The sequence below is a fragment of the Lissotriton helveticus genome, chromosome 3_1, assembly GCF_964261635.1.
Source record: "Lissotriton helveticus chromosome 3_1, aLisHel1.1, whole genome shotgun sequence".
Lineage (NCBI taxonomy): Eukaryota > Metazoa > Chordata > Amphibia > Caudata > Salamandridae > Lissotriton > Lissotriton helveticus.
This window is the reverse complement of record NC_136061.1, coordinates 1,990,435,145-1,990,449,326: the sequence shown is the minus strand read 5'-3', so window position 1 is coordinate 1,990,449,326 and position 14,182 is coordinate 1,990,435,145. Positions and strand designations below refer to the sequence as shown.

General features: G+C 39.7%; 1 protein-coding gene across 1 annotated transcript in view; it reads left to right on the top strand.

The window, feature by feature from the left end:
- ARRDC4 (arrestin domain containing 4) overlaps positions 1-13,502 on the top strand; it is a 199,404-nt gene extending 185,902 nt beyond the window's left edge. Inside the window, exons 7-8 of the mRNA XM_078683142.1 lie at positions 10,136-10,296; positions 10,599-13,502. Of these exons, the coding sequence (XP_078539268.1) occupies positions 10,136-10,296; positions 10,599-10,658 (221 nt within the window). The 3' untranslated portion in view covers positions 10,659-13,502. The remainder of the gene's footprint in view (positions 1-10,135; positions 10,297-10,598) is intronic.
- The last annotated feature ends 680 nt before the right edge of the window (positions 13,503-14,182 follow it).

Below are 14,182 nucleotides of genomic sequence, written 5' to 3'. Positions count from 1 at the left end.
TGTAGCATCTACATTCCAAATAGACATAGTCCTACAACAAAAAACACATAAGTATCTAACAAATAAAAACTGAAAAAATAAAAAAATCAAGGCCCCCTTATATAATCAAATGAGTATACAGTCATATGTCTCAACCAACAGTGAAGGCAAGAAGATATCAAGATAGTTCACAAAGTAAGGACATTTAGAAAAAGAAGAGATCATATGGAAAAGGGTGATGTTTTAGCTTTAAGTTGCATCTCTTTTTCTTGGACTCAAGGGGGCTGATATAAAGTCCATACCCAGTGACAAACAGGACAGGGAAATATCAAGTTATTCTTTCCAATCCTTGACATAGCTCCCAAATCTGTATAAACAAAACATGAAAAATATAAAGTTAAAATTAATATAGACCGCTGTGGAGTAGCGGTCATCAGAGAAAAAAAAGCTTACAACTGTTTCAATGTACATAATGCTGCCAAGTTACATACAACATATGATCACAGCCAGCAACCAATCAAAAAACTGTGGGAGAAAAAATGAATCACCCAAATGGATGGTTTTTCCATGTTCAAACCATTCAGGATTTTGGTATTCAAACCAAAATGAATTTGCCATCAAGTTGTCTCAAATTACGAGTGTAGTTGCCTCCTCTAATTGAGGCTGGAACCCTGTCTGCAGCAAAGAATCTCAAGAGGTCACTCTTCCCTTTATATAGTAAGCCAAAATGGCGTGCTAAACGATTTTGTCTGTCACAGTGTTTATAGCATGTATGTGTTCTAATACATGTTTCTTGGCAGGATGAGTAGACTATAACGTGTACCCTTGGGTAACTATAACTCATTACCTCAACATGCACTGCTAATTACCCCACATATTACATCACTCATAACATCACTGATATCACTGCAATATTTGCAGTGAAATTATTGATGAGAAAATTGTGCATGGCGGGAGGCCCAAGTTAGTAATTTGAGATAACTATAACTGCAGAATTTCTATTGTTCTGTGTGTGTAAAATCTGAACCTAACTATAACGTCCCTGTAGCCCTTGGGTTTAATAAATTTGCAAGATTTTTAATTCTATTTCTTAACGATAACGTCCCTAAAACATTTGTTTGTATCAGTGACTAGATAGATAGATAGATAGATAGATAGAGGAATGCGGGGGTAGTTGTACTGCTCAAACCTATCTATATAGCAATGGAGTGCTATATGCAAAGAGAGCCCTGGATGTGATTCTAGAGCACTTACAAGGGTAGAAGATATTTTAGGTTTCCTGTTGTGTGATGAGGTAGTGCTCTTTGTAGATACTGGTTTTCAGTGTCCTTTCTGAATTGCTGAGTTGTAGGAGCCCTTCTTATGTTAATAGCGATATTGTTACAGACCCAGTGTGGATGGATGGGGACGGTTTGCCCTCTTTTTTTCCTTCTTTCATCTCTTTAGCTCCAGCCTAGTGATGTCCTGACTGGTTTACTGGTTTCATGCCGGCTACTTCAGGTGGCTGGTTTCTCTGTCAGGTATGTGGTATGCCGTTTCTTAAACCCTTGTAACTGATGTAGCTGGTCGTCTTGAATGTGAATCAAACTTGGAGGGTGAGCCAATTAACTACTTTCAGCGCTTGGGTGATCTGTTCTTAACCTTTATTTTATAGGTTCAGGTCTCAGAATGCAGAGATATCCTTCAAAGGTTGAACTGATATATCATTTTCAGGCATTAAACAGCAGAACTATACTCCAGATTACACAAGCAACCTTAAAGTTCTTAAATCAGTGTAGATTTGCAATTCATAGTTAAAGTTCTTTAAAATGTGTTAATGTGTTAAGAACATCATTGCATTAAAGAGAGTTTATGAGGGTGTGGCCAAAATTGCAGCCGTATTGGAGCGTCTGTGCTGAGCTCTGCCGGCCGTGCTTCACTGTTCCCCACCACAGCCAGCGAGCTCCCGGGGGCCTGTGAGGGAAGGCGTGCAGAGAACGAGGAAGCAGTGCTGGGCCTCCCGCTGTTATGTTCAATATAGGCACCCCAAGATAGGCTCAAGTAGCAACCTAACCTCTCACCAATATTTCCCTCTCCATTACACTACATACCGGTTTTTGCAACTGACCTTTTGCCTAGTTACGGTACTGCTAACAGGACGTGTGGTTTTCCCTGAAAACTAGCCTCACTCATTATGCATGAGGATTCTCGGAAACTCAGCAGGACTACCTGCATGACTGTTTCCAACAGCCTTTCTGTGCCAACTATGCTCTCGCAACCACCAAACAGTGTGAAAATTTGAGAAAAAAAAAAAAAATATTAAGTAACAATGAGTAGCAGAAAGCAGCAGATCTCTATGTTCGTGTTCTTGTTTCAAAAGGATGTTTAATAGGATCCACAATCAGCCGACACGTGTTTCATTGTGTTGAAGTGGAGTCAACACGACTCTTCAGGGCTGGTATAAAATCCAGGAATAAATGGGTTGATGCAAAAATTGTAAAGTGGATCGATATATCCTGTAAAATATTTGACGGGTATGTCAATATATAATAAACGTAGAGAACCCTGGTGTCGGGTTGGAAGTTAAGTGATCACACAGCTGTATTGGTCTGTTTAAAATGTTGCTCGTTTCATCCAAATTGAGACTAAACACATGTTAGTGTTCAGCCGTACCGGGAGGGGATCCGACTGGTTAAAGTATTTTCCGGATAATTACTGGGTAAAGCACTCCGTAGGTAAGCGAACTCCAGAGCGGTATCCCTCCTCCGTATGTTCCCGGTCGCCGTGTTCCAGAGTCGGATCCCCTCCCGGTACGGCTGAACACTAACATGTGTTTAGTCTCAATTTGGATGAAACGAGCAACATTTTAAACAGACCAATACAGCTGTGTGATCACTTAACTTCCAACCCGACACCAGGGTTCTCTACGTTTATTATATATTGACATACCCGTCAAATATTTTACAGGATATATCGATCCACTTTACAATTTTTGCATCAACCCATTTATTCCTGGATTTTATACCAGCCCTGAAGAGTCGTGTTGACTCCACTTCAACACGATGAAACACGTGTCGGCTGATTGTGGATCCTATTAAACATCCTTTTGAAACAAGAACACGAACATAGGGATCTGCTGCTTTCTGTTACTCATTGTTACTTAATATTTTTTTTTTTTCTCAAATTTTCACACTGTTTGGTGGTTGCGAGAGCATAGTTGTTTAAAGTTTATGGTAATCTTTTGATTGTCTTGAACGGTTTTAGGGTTATTCCGTTCGCTCTGAACGCACCACGCGTCTGAACTCATCTCCTTACAGGTTGTAACGTAGACTATAGGTAGAGCGCCGTCATCTGAAACTTCTCTCAGCCTTTCTGTGCCAGCTTTTCCGACACGGAAAGGCTGTCGGAAAGCAACTATAGGGGTCCCTTACAGGGTCACCGCTGCTTATGGTTGACGGTACGACTGACATCGTAATCAGCCCCTAAGTGAGGGCAGTTTCCAGTGTTATGTCATTCTAGAAAAGGTCCCCTCCTGGTGTGCTGTCTGTGCATAAAACGGTGGCTCCCAGTGCAATGCAACTGCAAGTTGTGGTGTGATGTCACTGCAGTACATTATAAATGTGTGACACTGCATTGGCAGCACTATTAACAGCCATCTACAATGAAATCTCTTTAGCTTCGCCTTTATGTTGTCTCGCTGGATTTACTGTTTGAAACTACTCCTTTCTTAGTAAATCATTTCCTGTTGCATGCTCATTTCTTGTTTCTGGGTTTAACTATGTGCAATTTTCCATGTGGAAAAATGACGTTGTTACATGAAACACAGCCACGGTCCGTGCAGGGGGCCCCGTGGGGAGGGAGATTTCGATGGACAATGCAGAGGGAAACGTAAATAAATAATTTTCTCTATGCATTGTCCCTCCCCCACACGGCCCACTGCTGTTACCTTTGTGGTGTAGCACAACCTCGACGGATCTTGGGGCAGTTTGTTGTGGCACATATGTATTTGGAACCACAATTGTTGGTTGCTTCTTGTTTGCAATAAAGAATGGCAAATAAACAACAGCCCAAATGTATAAGATGGAGTACAGTGTGTGAACCAGCACCTAAGTAATCCGATAGCAAATAATGTGTGTGCCATAACTGCCTTTTTGTGTGCTGTTATGTTCCTGCACCACGCAGGATCTCTCTGTGTTTTTACTTGACTTCAGTGAGTGGAGGTCCCTTAGCGCTATATACAAAGTGCAGCAACCCCTGGTAATTTTAGTTCCTGTAATGTATCCTGACACTTGCCGTAATGCAAACAGGATATCCATCACTTTTGTGTCAGAGTACTCATCTGCCAAACTCTAAATCAGGCCCTTAGTTTTCCTAGCCTTTTTATATGTCAGGCTTGACACTGCAGTTGTTCGCTAAATATATTATATCTAATATAGAGAAAGTAGGCTTTGGATCAGTCTTCTTAAGCCATTGGCTTTTTGTGTCAGTCTTCAACTACTACTAGAGATACTGTCAATCCCATTTTGGATACTTCCAAAACAGTATTTCTGTTTTATTGTAATGCAATTTGCTGTTTGGTGTGCAAGACTATTTTACACTTGCAAACTACTGTCATGCATCATGTTTTTTGTTCTGTAACTTGTTTCTTTCACACAAACATTCTGTACATTTTACAATCTTATTTGACCATAGCAGGCCTTTGTATTCATTAATCAGGACTCCTTTGCCAGCCAGACTATCATAGCAATCTAGATCAGGATTCCTGACTGTGAGATGCCCATTTGAGATTGTGCAAGTTGAGCAACATGTATAATTCAGCCAGACTTCAGACAACCATCTTTGGGCCAACCTGTCCTCGCTCCCCGCCCCCTCCCCCCGCCGTCTGATCCATTAGATTCTTATGCCCATCTTTCTGTCCGATTGTCTTACCCTCTCTCCATGTCCTCTATTTTCCCTGTGTCGCTGCTCTTATTCTGCTATGATGCCTACTCTCAGTGTGCTGTACTGCCACCTTGCCATCTCTTAATTTGTTCTGTGGTTCACAGGCTCATTTCTGCCTTATCCTTTCATTCCTTCTCGCCTCTCTGGGGCCACACACATCATCCCCTCTCTGGGTCCACTCCACTCTACACTTGCCAGCAGCGGCTCCTTCCAGGTTATGCAGTGTCACAACAACTCAGGGGATGTGTCATTGCTACAATGTTAATGCAGGAGATTTGTAGAGTGCACTGTTTCTAAATGGTGTCCTGGCGCTAACCTAAAAATGAACCGGAAAACAGGAATCATTACCAATAGTCTGTTTATTTCAGATGGTAATGGTACCCAGGTGAAAACTTCTGCCACCCCAACTTGTTCTTTTAAATCTTGGTGCCATCAGAGTTCTGGAATTGGAAGATCTAAGTACTCTACTAGGCAAGTCCCATCTAAATTTCTGAGCTAGGTCCTGAAGTCCTATATTGTGCAAAGAAATTGTCAAGGGAGATAAGGCTCCAAGTTCTCCCCAAAAGAGCCTTGTCTTGTTTTTCCACTTTTTCTGTATTGTTCAGGTTCCCAGGCTCATGGGATGGCCCATTTTTCGGTTCAGAGATACTACAGAGAAGGCAAAGGCTCTTTGCCTGGATTGCTGCTGTCTTGTGACAAACGAATGCCTGTTGCACACATCAAAGAGAAAGTACAGAAATTTTGTGCCACGATGGACACATAAGAGATCAAATCGTAGCTGTCAGAGAGAACATCAATGTCTTTTAAGATCAAATCTTCTTTTAAAATTCTTGATAGCCAGCCGACACGTGTTTCGTCGCATAGGAATGAATAATTCCGCGACTCCTCAGGGCTGTGAGATTGAGGTAGCGCACCACAGGTCGTTAGGCCGGTGATAATTCCAACCCGGCCCCTGCTCGAGACCAGGTAATCAGTTGTGGGTCCGGATCGCAGTTTACGCGATTATTCCCCAGGTGGGTATGCTTGGTCGGTTACTCGTGTTCCATACAGATCTATGGCTGTGCAATCGGCGTAGGATTTTTCAGTTAAAGAATTTTCTCGTGTTTATGCTTGAGGTAATCAATGTCCAGTGAATGAGTCGATACAGATAGGGAGTGCGTGGGCTCCCAGGTTGTTCTATTGCCCCGATGCGGGGAAATATCTCTGAAGCGCGTTGTTCTGCGAAGAGGTGGTGTGACTTGTTCCGGGGTTATAGGGCTTATCCCCTTGCCTGGTTGCACCACCGTCTTCACCATAATCACACAATACCTATGCGTTAAAATAAGGGGCTGTGCGCCCGGTATTTCCCCCATCCTAAAAACCCTGTCTTCATTAGAATTCTGCTGCTGTCTTGTGTCCCTCTGCTGCTTGGCATTACCAAAGCCTATCTGTGTGGCTTGCATTCAGCTACAGGCTAGACCTATTAACTTTGTTATTGCTTGTTGAAAATTGCCAATGATTTAGAGCAGCACAATTCAATTGGTGATAAAATCCAGAAACAGTGACATACAGTGGAAACATACTACTTCCTTTAGGTGAGAGCTTGACGCAAGGTATAACTAGATGAACAAGCGTATTTATTTATTGTATGCGTTTTTATATAGCGCATACTTTACCCAAAGGGGTCAGAGCGCTTTACAATAGAACGAGTTACATAACATAAGCAGTTAAGAGCACATGAATTACATATAAAATACGAAAGCACAATAAAAAGTTACAATGGTGTGCATGAGAGATGTGCAATTTAAACTAACAGTGTAGATATAATCTGCCAATATAGGCAGTAAGTGAGCACAACGTATTGGCAAGAAGTGAACGCAAGGAATATAGAAATAGAAAAATGATATTATATAGCATACCATTATGATATCAATAGGTTGGTCAGTTCGTAGGTGCCTGGAGGGATCCCTGAACCGGTACTGGGTGTTGGGGTGGAAGGCCGGTGGTGGTGTAGCGCAGGAAGGACCCTACTTAATGCTTTAAAGATTTCATTAATTTCTTTAAATGAAGAGTGATCTAGAATACGAAATGGGAGGCGCTGTAAACAGATGATATGAGTGTGGAAGCCCAACGCCTACAGGAGTGCAGTATACAAGACTTTTGTAAACATTTACCGTAGTCTGCAACGTACAGACCAAGTAGTTATAGGGAAAGCATCTCTATTTGCACATAAAAAAAATCATTGCACTGTTCTAATATTAATATGCATAGGGACATAATGGAGTGTAAGAGGAAGCATTTTGTTACATTCAGCCATGGGCCCCACTCTTAATGTTAATCTCATAGTTTTCACTAGTCCAAAATGAGGCATACAGAGCAACAGAACCACACTCTTTTGTTTACATTATTTGGCATTTGCTGTATGTTGCATTACCTGCACTTTTTATTTTATTTTTGTCAATCAAATCAATGTAGACGAGCTGTATGAGTCCTATCTCGTAATATCATGTCTCTCATACCCTGCAGTACGAGTCAAGGGCCAAAAATAAGAAGTAGGACATGTAGGTGGCATTTTAATTGTAAAAGCAGTTATGAATGAAGCAGGCCATGAGGGGTGTGGAATTTAATAAAATATCTACTTGTCCATGGGGCAGGTTGCTTCATAAATCCACTTGTCCTGTAACAAAATCCCCTTGTCCCTTTTGTGGCAAGTAATGCGGAGACAAATTATGGCAGCAATCTCATTATATAAGAGCTCTGAAATAGCTTCTCTGATTATGACAGGGCTCCTTCCATAGTAGGGTTTGAATACTAGCAATTCCCTTATGTTGCCACATTTCCACAGATCTACATGCTGGGGCTGAAGCAATAGTTCCAGGGTTGCAATGCCCTTTTGAGTCTGTGCAAACCTACTTACTTGCATTTGTTAAGGATTTTCACCAACTCTTCTCTAATCTTTTCCCACACTGAGAAAGGTTGGAAATTTACTCCTGACAATGGCTGACATACAACTTTTTCCAGGGTTGGGGAAAAAAGTGGTTGGATGGAAAATTAACTTGTGAACACTCAGATTTTCGCATGAGCAAATCCACACCTGCATATTTGTGCATGCTAAATGCAGCTCACAAATATTTTCTAGGAGTACTATTTATTGGCCTACTTCTGTAAAGTCTTGTGAATTCACGAAAGCCGTATATCTGCCCTTAATGCAAGTACATGTGTGGACTTTTGAGACTTTATTTAATAATTGGGCTCCTGATTAGGTCTGGCGGTAGCCATGACATTTTGTGTTTATTAAAAGTCTGTCTATCTCTATCGGCTAGCTTCACTGTGAGTGACAGCATTCTGTTCTTTCACAAGGCGTATATTGACACACCGTTGTTTTATTCAGTGCCAGGAACTACTGTGGCAATGTGTGCTTTTTGAGACCAAAAACATTTTATGCTATTGCCAATGTTTGTTATTATGTAGAGGCCCGACCGCTCCCACACCAATAAGGTTTTACAAAAACCATGCCAAAACAAGTCACGCGTTGACAAAACCAAAAGGCTAGCCAACAATTTCAGAGCTACTGGCTTTACCAATGCTTGTTTATTTTTATGTTTCCTATAATCTTATGAAAACTGGTTAGACTGATTTCTCATTATGAATATTTTTGGGAAATACTGGAATACATCAACACATTTTACTAAATGTTGCTGCAAGGAAACAATACCTAAAATGTTACATTAGTTAAGCTAAATGTTTTTGCATTTTTTTGTGAACATTTTATTTTGAAAGCAAAGAATCATCAGTCTAACTTTCAAGCTTCTGCAAATATTTTCATCTAATCCAAGAGCATTCTGGGAGCATTATACATAGCCTCATATTGCTAAACATTGAATATGTGTTTACACATTTTTATACTGGAACCACTGTAAGTAACATTTACTTAGAGTGCTCACCCTAACAAAAAAGGCTTTGTAATAATGAACCAGTTTGAACAGCATTAGCATGCAAGCACAAATATTACTTTAAATGCAGGCAATGCCTTTCTCTGATCCATAATGTGGTACTAGAAACTGGCAGCCAAAGAGGTTGTGCTGTAGGGGGTTGGGCCTTCTTGTACCAAGGACAAAATACACATGAAAACATGTTGCCCTTGACCCCAAATATTATGTCCAGGGCGTTGGGCTATACGAATTCCACGTCGACTCCAAACTGCTATAATTATGACCCTGTTTATATTCTTCACGGATCCAGTAATTATAATTCTGAAGCTTATAAAGCGCATGGTTACACTTACCAGTGTGTCCCCGTGCTGAATAAACCGCTGAGGAACCCATCCTGGCCTGTTCCTGTGAGGCGCCCAACTCCTGGGCACCCCTCTGGTGAAGCCAGGCATCCTTAGCGATTAGGGCCAGTGTGGAGACTAAGCAAGCTATTGCCCAGAGTTGCAGCGTGGGACCCCATGATTAGAGTAGGCAGCGTGCCGAGAATTATCGGGTCCGGGGACATTTGAGCTCAAGACCCTGCCGCGACGGGAATTGAACCCTGGTCCCGGGCCAGACCTCTGCATCAGGGTCTGCCGCTCTAATCAGTGAGCCACACTCCTCCACAGTCTTTAGTTAAGGTAAAATATATTTGGATGGCCTCAGCTTGAATTTGTTCAGAGTTTCAATTGTGTATTTTTTAGCCATTCAACTAACTTTGCTTTATTGTTGGCATTTTAATTGGTGATATTATAATGTTCCTTTTTCATTTGAAGCGAGCATTTCCTTTGCTGCACAAAAAATGCAACACATTATGTTCTGTTTTATATTTTGTCAGAATTCAAATTGGCTAATGATCAATAAAAAGTATTTTTGTAGCCTAATTTTTAAGTAGCATTTTATATTGTTTATGATGAAGAAGGTTATAGAAAGATATAGCTGAACTATACAGAATGACGGTCCTCCTAGAACTTCTAAATCATAAAACGTGAAAATATCTGAGCCTAAATTGGTTTGTAATCGATATCAACATCCGAGGTATCTCAAAATGAACTTTGTGTGTGCGGGATTTAGTTACTTTTATGTATGTTTAGTATATTATAATTTGATCTGGGTCCATACTGATCCACAGGGAGCATATGCGTAATTCTTTTGTTTTCATTGTTAATATTCGTATAGTTCATTTACAAGTTACAGTATTGCCTTTGATTTGAAATCGTTGTACATCTTGTCACTTTCATGTTTTCAAGGTCTTTCAAAGTATGTACTTGCTTTTTGTTCCTCAGCACCACCGAATTATGCTGACGTTGTCTCAGAAGAAGAATTTTCTAGGTATATTCCTCCATATCCACAACCCAATGATGCTACTTCTCAGAGTGAATTTCCTTGTCCTATGTTTGCCTTGATCCAGGAGTTCCGTTATCAGCCTCCGCCACTCTACTTTGAGGTAAATAAAATATAAATCTTGGTTTTAATTAACTGGCTCCTTAGTTGCACTGGTGGTACACTATTTTTAGGAGTTGTGGTGAGAAAGCACACCACAACATTAGACTATTTAATCTGACCTTTGGCCATTAATGGTTATAGTTTATACATGGATCACATGGTGGTGGGATGGTGTTTTAGTGGCTGTTGTGTTTGTTGCTGTTGGTGGAAGAGAGAAGAGTTTTGGCCATTGCAGAAGTGCACTTTGTAATCATGAATTGTACTTGTTGTTCTAATGTTATAATTCTGTGCTTTCTTTCACAGGTTGATCCACATCCTAGTGAAACAGAAGAACATCAGCAAAGTGTTTCATTCATAATCTAAAACAGATGCAAATAATTATCCTGTGCCATGTGTTTTATTTAAGCATTACTGTTTTGCATTTCCTTGGCTCCATAGATCTGTGGCAATGGCCAGCACAGCAAATATTGACGAATTGTTCTGACTGTTGGCAAAAATTAAAAAGGCCTTTTGTGGAGGAATACGTCTAGCCTCTCAAGACTGCTTCACAGGCAGCAGCAGTCTTCAGTTTGAGCTGGTGATTGCAAGTGAGGCCCACCAGCTCTCATTTGTTTTGGGGACCAGCACTTATTTTTCCTCAACAAACTTTGTTCCAGAGTAAGAGAGAGAAAGATAGAGGAAAAGAAAGATGGAAAAACATTGACAAAGGTAGAAAAAAAGGTGAGATAAAGAGGCTGGGAGTGTCTTGTAGTGGATTAAACAGGTAAGAGGTGGGATTAAGACTACGCAACCTTGGTGTCCTGCACCTTGACCTTCGATAGAGCCGGTTGCAGGCTTCTGAGCAAAACCTTAGGCCCGCCGCTTATTCTTCTACAAATTAGGCAGTGGCTAGAAAATGTCATCTGATGCACCCCAGCAGTTGAGTCCAAGAGAAATGAAGAACAGCGAGGAAGGTCAAGCATGATGTATATACTTAATGTAAGGACAAGTGATGTGTGCATACGGTGTGCAGCTCCAGTTCTAAACTTTGGGGGAAAGGGTTCTTCTAAGAGACCTTGACTCCTACCATTTATTTGCAACAGCTCAAGGAGAAGACTTAGACCAAAATGAAATCAGGGATTAGATCATTTCAAAATCTTTGCACTATATGGTATAGGTCTTGGAGCAGAATTAAGCTCTAAAGTATACAGACAACCCAAAGCTCAGTTAAACATTTCAATAAAGTAGATTTCTTTAATTGGATAGAAATGGGTAAGGTATGTTCAATTTGAAAGTAAAGGTTATGCATCGGGAAAAAACAATGTTATTTATATTTTACGTAAGTCAAACCCAGTGGCCTTTATTGCGTTATAGTTACATCACATATCTGAAAAGGGAAACAAATCTGCTTTTATTCTGTTCTTATTTAGTCTCCTCTTCTTACTTGCGATTATGCATAGGTTTAGTTATCTAGGGTGCTTTTGTTTAGAAGGCATAACATGAAATCTTTTGTTATTCTACCTCGCATAAACTTTGGGATATAGTATCTAGATTTGTATGCACCTTTTAAAGAAACAAGTCGGCCTTTTCCGATGGATGTAGCAAGAGAAGCATTTAATCGGATCTCTTTGTGCTTTTTGATAATGAAAGCCTTTATATTTCCCTTTTCTATGCTATTGGTTAAATGCCTTAAACGTCTCTGAGCAAGAACTTATTTACATTGCTTTTCTAATGTTCTCTTAAACATTAACATCTCCTTGTGTATCTGAAATGCACTGGATATTTTTTTAATGCAATCTATTTGAACTGATTTCTGAAAGTCTTAATGAATTGCTTCTTACCACACTGTGATGTTTTATTTTTACTTCCCATGTGTAAAGTGCACTACACTCTTCTGTTGAAGCAGCATCTGGTTTCAGATTAAGTTGTTGTCATTTTACTGCCGATGCAAATAGAAATACTTGTATGTTCTTTTAATAATGAATGGGAAACCATTTTGAGCAGCTGGTCATGCAGAATATTTTTTGTAGCTATGCCATGATTAAGTTTTGTTGGATAACTTGTTGGAAATGTTTGTGAATTTAAATGTTTGTATGCAAAGCACCCGATTTAGTGTTTGGCGGAGGGGTTTTTCTGTCACATCATGCCGGATATCACATTTGCCTTATTACAAGTACATTATATCCTGTGATGCATGTAATAGGGCAGACAGGATATCAGTCTCATTTGTGACAGTGTACCCATCCCGAAACTCTAAAGTAGGCCCAAAGTATTAGATTGATTCCCATGCATACCAATCAAATTGAGTCCCTTAATGTCTTGAAGATTTGTTAAAATAGTAGCACCAGTCCAAAGGAGCAAAGATTTTTCTTAAGACACATTCAGCTGTGTCTATTGCTTCTTGCTTTTTGTCACTGATGTATGCATTTGCACTGGTAAAGAAGTCACAGCATTCATTGACATTCTGGTGGTATAGGTTGCTGGTCTGCGGTTCCTCTCTATGCATGTTCAAATATAACAAGCAATGTATTCACTCTGCAATTCAAATGCCAAAAAGTAACTCTTTGAGTTCTGTTCTTATTTATGATCTTCAATAGACTTACAGCTTTAACCAAAAAAATGAATGCGCCTTCCACAAATATTGAGAACAGGAACGTATTGAGCACATTATTGTCTGGAAAAAAGATTATTTGTGTTGGTATTATGTAGCTTTTGTAATGTTGGGTGATTCAGGCCTAAACAAATATTGCCACTTAGGCATTACTTCTGTCAGCCTGACCCCTCTGATAGTTTGCATCAAAAACCCAATCCGGGAACCAATTGTTTTTAATTCTAATGAAAATAACTATGCTTTTGTTCTGTTTTAATGGGTTTTTAATTGCAAACTGTTCTTGTACAGCTAAAAGGTCAATAAATGTAGACAGTTCTTCCTCAAAAAATGAATTGTCGTATTGCAGGACTACGACTGGGTACATGCATTTCTCCCACAAACTTGTGGATTTAGTTATAATTTCTAGTTTCAAACGTGAAACACCTCTGTTTTGTCAGTTGTGCCCCAAACCGGGTAACAATGAAGTATTTGATCGATTGGTACAATATAGTGGTTTGCAAATCTGAACCCGTAGAAAAAATCTCCTCCCGTTTCACTCTAGAATATCCTCCAATTTGTAGAGTCCTGAAACTGATTATTTTGTAAAACAAAATAATAAATAACCTTCATATGTTTAAGAGGGAGGTGTTTTCTTTTTTTCTGGTTTCCTATCAATTGTAACATTCATCTATTCTTCTGTGTCCATGTTAGAACAGGTTTTTCTCATATTCCATGCTGCAAACTTATTGAAACAAACCAATGAACTTGGGTGGCTGCAAGTATAGAAACCTGCATAAAGATACCATAAATAAGGTTGTGTACTGTAGTGAATAGATTCCTAAATGGATTTTAATGTGGCTATATTTCATTTTATAGCAAGGCCCGGAGGCCAATATTAGGCATCAGATGTAAATGGTGGATAAATTCACCTTCCATTCCATTAAACGTGTTTTCTTATCCATAAGCAACTGTCTGATGTTGCTTAAAAGCTCAATGTTTATTTTATTTTTTTATTATAATTATAGCTGCTGGATAAGACGGTCTCAAATATAAGGGCTTAACAGCCGCATTAGCTTTGCTTTTAAAAATCCACTCATAAATCATAATATGAAACCTAAAGTTTAGACTTTACACTTTTTCCAACTTTAATAGATAATATTTGTATTTTATGACTGCTGAATTTTGCACAGCACGTGAAAAGGGAAAAATGAAAAGAAACTCCTCTTTATGAATTGGTTGAAATGAATAATATCACATAGACACAATTTTTGATACCAGGTAGCGCTCATTTGTGACTAACATGTTGACAAACATGACT